This window comes from Palaemon carinicauda, chromosome 6 (assembly GCF_036898095.1).
Source record: "Palaemon carinicauda isolate YSFRI2023 chromosome 6, ASM3689809v2, whole genome shotgun sequence".
NCBI lineage: Eukaryota > Metazoa > Arthropoda > Malacostraca > Decapoda > Palaemonidae > Palaemon > Palaemon carinicauda.
Window position 1 is genome coordinate 105,493,357 of NC_090730.1, and position 2,932 is coordinate 105,496,288.

The 2,932-nt window shown below is 35.5% G+C and overlaps 1 protein-coding gene across 1 annotated transcript; it reads left to right on the forward strand.

Annotated features, from left to right (window-relative positions):
• Nucleotides 1-1,029: 1,029 nt before the first annotated feature.
• On the forward strand, nucleotides 1,030-1,797 carry LOC137643185 (craniofacial development protein 2-like). The gene has a single exon (XM_068376034.1). It carries the CDS (start codon nucleotides 1,030-1,032, stop codon nucleotides 1,795-1,797), a length of 768 nt encoding a protein of 255 aa, XP_068232135.1.
• Nucleotides 1,798-2,932: the final 1,135 nt, after the last annotated feature.

The following is a 2,932-nucleotide window of genomic DNA, read 5'->3' on the forward strand; positions in this document are numbered from 1 at the left end:
TTGTTCATTTTACTTTTCTTTTTGCAGTTTGAAAGGCAGAAAAAAAAACTTACAATTCTTTTCCCTAACCAAATTTCTTTATCAACCATTTAATTTTTTGTAAGAACCCTTTCAGTGCAAAAAGGAAATTATCACTAGTAACAAAGGAGGAAAAATCTAAAATATGAAGGATATGCATACATCATGAACAGGGGAAAAGAACGACGTACATATTGGATATGTGAAAAACGAGGTTTGTGTAGTGCCAGTATAATCACCTGTAATAATTTAATTGAAAAAAAAAAAAAACTCTAACAATCATTCGCATCCATATCTATAAGTCCTCCATAATGCCAAATATATGCTAGAGTCATTGAATTTCATAGCAGTATGAAGTAATCTAAGCCGCCTTGGCCGAGATCAGTACTTTATAGAGTGCTAAGCTATCTAGTTCACTTTTTTATCCCTTTTTAGATGTTTTGTCCATTAGGCATTTTGTATGTTAGGCATTTTATCCATTAGGCATTTTGTCCGTGTTGGGAAATTAGGCATTTTGTCCTTAGGCATTCTGTCCTTAGGCATTATGTCATTAGGCGTTCTGTCTGCTCACGATATATATATATATATATATATATATATATATATATATATATATATATATATATATATATATATATACATATATATATATATATATATATATATAAATACATATATATATATATATATATATATATATATATATATATATATACCATCACAGCTTTGATGGGTCGGTCACCATCAAGCCAAGAACCTACTTAACCTTGTCGTGGTGCGATGGATTGTTCCGACTAGTATATCTGCCTGGGGAGAGAGTGGAGCTCCCTGTAACCAAATGGGGATAATAGGTAACTAGGAGGTACTAACTTATACGTCCAAATCCTGCTTTGTAGGTTGGATTGGGGCTCACACCCCCTATCTGTAAAACTACCACTCGTGACTGAAACTTTGACTGTGAATAACCAGATGGCCTTTAATGTCGATGACACTGGAACCCCATAAAGGATTATGAATTGGAAAAGACCACTAAGAATTGCCACATGGAACGTAAGAATAATCTACGAAGTGGGAGCTGCTAAAGTTTTAGAACCTGAATTGGCCAAATATAGAATTGACATTGCAGCCTTACAAGAAATCCGATGGACAGGAATAGGAAAGCTGGATCAGGAGAGGGGGGTTATACTTTACAGTGGACGAGATGATGGTGACCGCGTAGAGCGAGCTGGTATCTATCCAAGTAAGAGAGCATATGGAGCACTTATGGAATTCACCCTAATATCCAGCAGAAGAGCAAAAATTAGACTGAATGCAAAGTGGTTTAACATACCAATTCTATGCTTACATGCATACACAGAGATAACAGATGAAGTTGAAAAAGATAAATGGTATGATCCTGTACAATCTGAAAAAGGCCAAATACCACGACACGATGTATGGTTAATTTTGGGTGATGTGAATGCAAAAATTGGTAAAGAGGTAAATGCTTTCCAAGGCACTATCAGCCTCCATAGTCTTCATCAAGGAAGCAATGATAATGTGATTAGATTGGCATCATTTGCACTCCAAAACTCTATGGTCATCAGAGTTACTATATTTCCCCATAAGTACTCCCATAAAGGAACTTGGATATCACCTGATGGTAACACTATAAATCAAATTGACCATATAATGATTAAAAATAAATTTATATCAACTCTGTTTGATGCTAGGGCTTTCAGAGGTGCAGATTGTGACTCTGATCTTATGTTAGTGGTTGGAAAGCTCACAGTTATATAGAAAAGTAAAAGATTGACAACAATAAAAACCATCAGACCAAATATAGAAAACTAGAAGAGACAGACGTAAGAAATGCCTATGCCATAAATGTACAAAATACATTTGAACTACTGGAAATAACATCGACTGGGAGACAATAAAGTAACCTGTGACTGATGCTGCTATGGAATCTCTAGGAACATGTATCAATGCACATAGAAGGAATGATTGGTTTGATGAAGAGTGTAGAAGTGCTGCTGAAAGAAGGAAATACTGTAGGATGAAATTGATAGAAGACACGGCTAACATTGATTAGAAAGAAGATTTAAGAGTGCCTAGAAATTTACCAACAATCACAAACAGAAGAAAGAAAAGAGAGAAGGTAGGAGAAGAATTGAGAGAAATTGAAGAAAATAGAGCGCATGGAAAAACGAGAAAGCAATTTCAGGGAATTAAAAGGATGAGAAATGGACTCCAGCCAAGAATGAACTTAATCAGTAATAAAGAAAGTAGCATAATTATTGGAAAATAAGAAATACAAAAGAGGTGGATAGAATACTTAAAGGAGCTTTTCAATCTGCCACCACATCATAACCCAGTGGGTGAATTGGCGATAGAGGGAAATAATGATGTGGAGGCACGAACTCCAGAGGAAATTACAGATGCTATAGGAAAACTTAAGAATAATAAAAAAGCTGGGATTGATAATATAACTGCAGAATTAATCAAGTATGGGGGCCAGGATCTCCATAAGATAATTAGCTTAATGTATAGCATATGGGGGATTGAAGTAATGCCACCAGACTGAGAGAAGGGGTATCTGGCAGTGATACATTAAAAAGAAGATTGCACTGTATGTGGAAACTACAGAGGTATTTGCATACTCCCAGTTGGATACAAAATCTTTGCAAATATTTTACACAAACGATTACGAGTTTATTGCGAAGACATAATTGGTGACTATCAGGCAGGCTTTACACCAAATCAAGTTACAGCTGACCAAATTTTGACCATTAGGCAAGTCTAGAGTAATATTGGGAGTTCAGCAAAAATTCTTACCATCTATCCAAAGATATCATGCAAGCCCATAACAGTGTGCATCGACCATCATTATGGAACCTACTGAAGTTCTTCCACATACCAGAGAAATTGATAA

Excerpts from the sequence above, each read along its gene's own strand:
- LOC137643185 (XM_068376034.1), top strand. The coding sequence starts at position 1,030 with ATGAATTGGAAAAGACCACTAAGAATTGCCACATGGAACGTAAGAATA.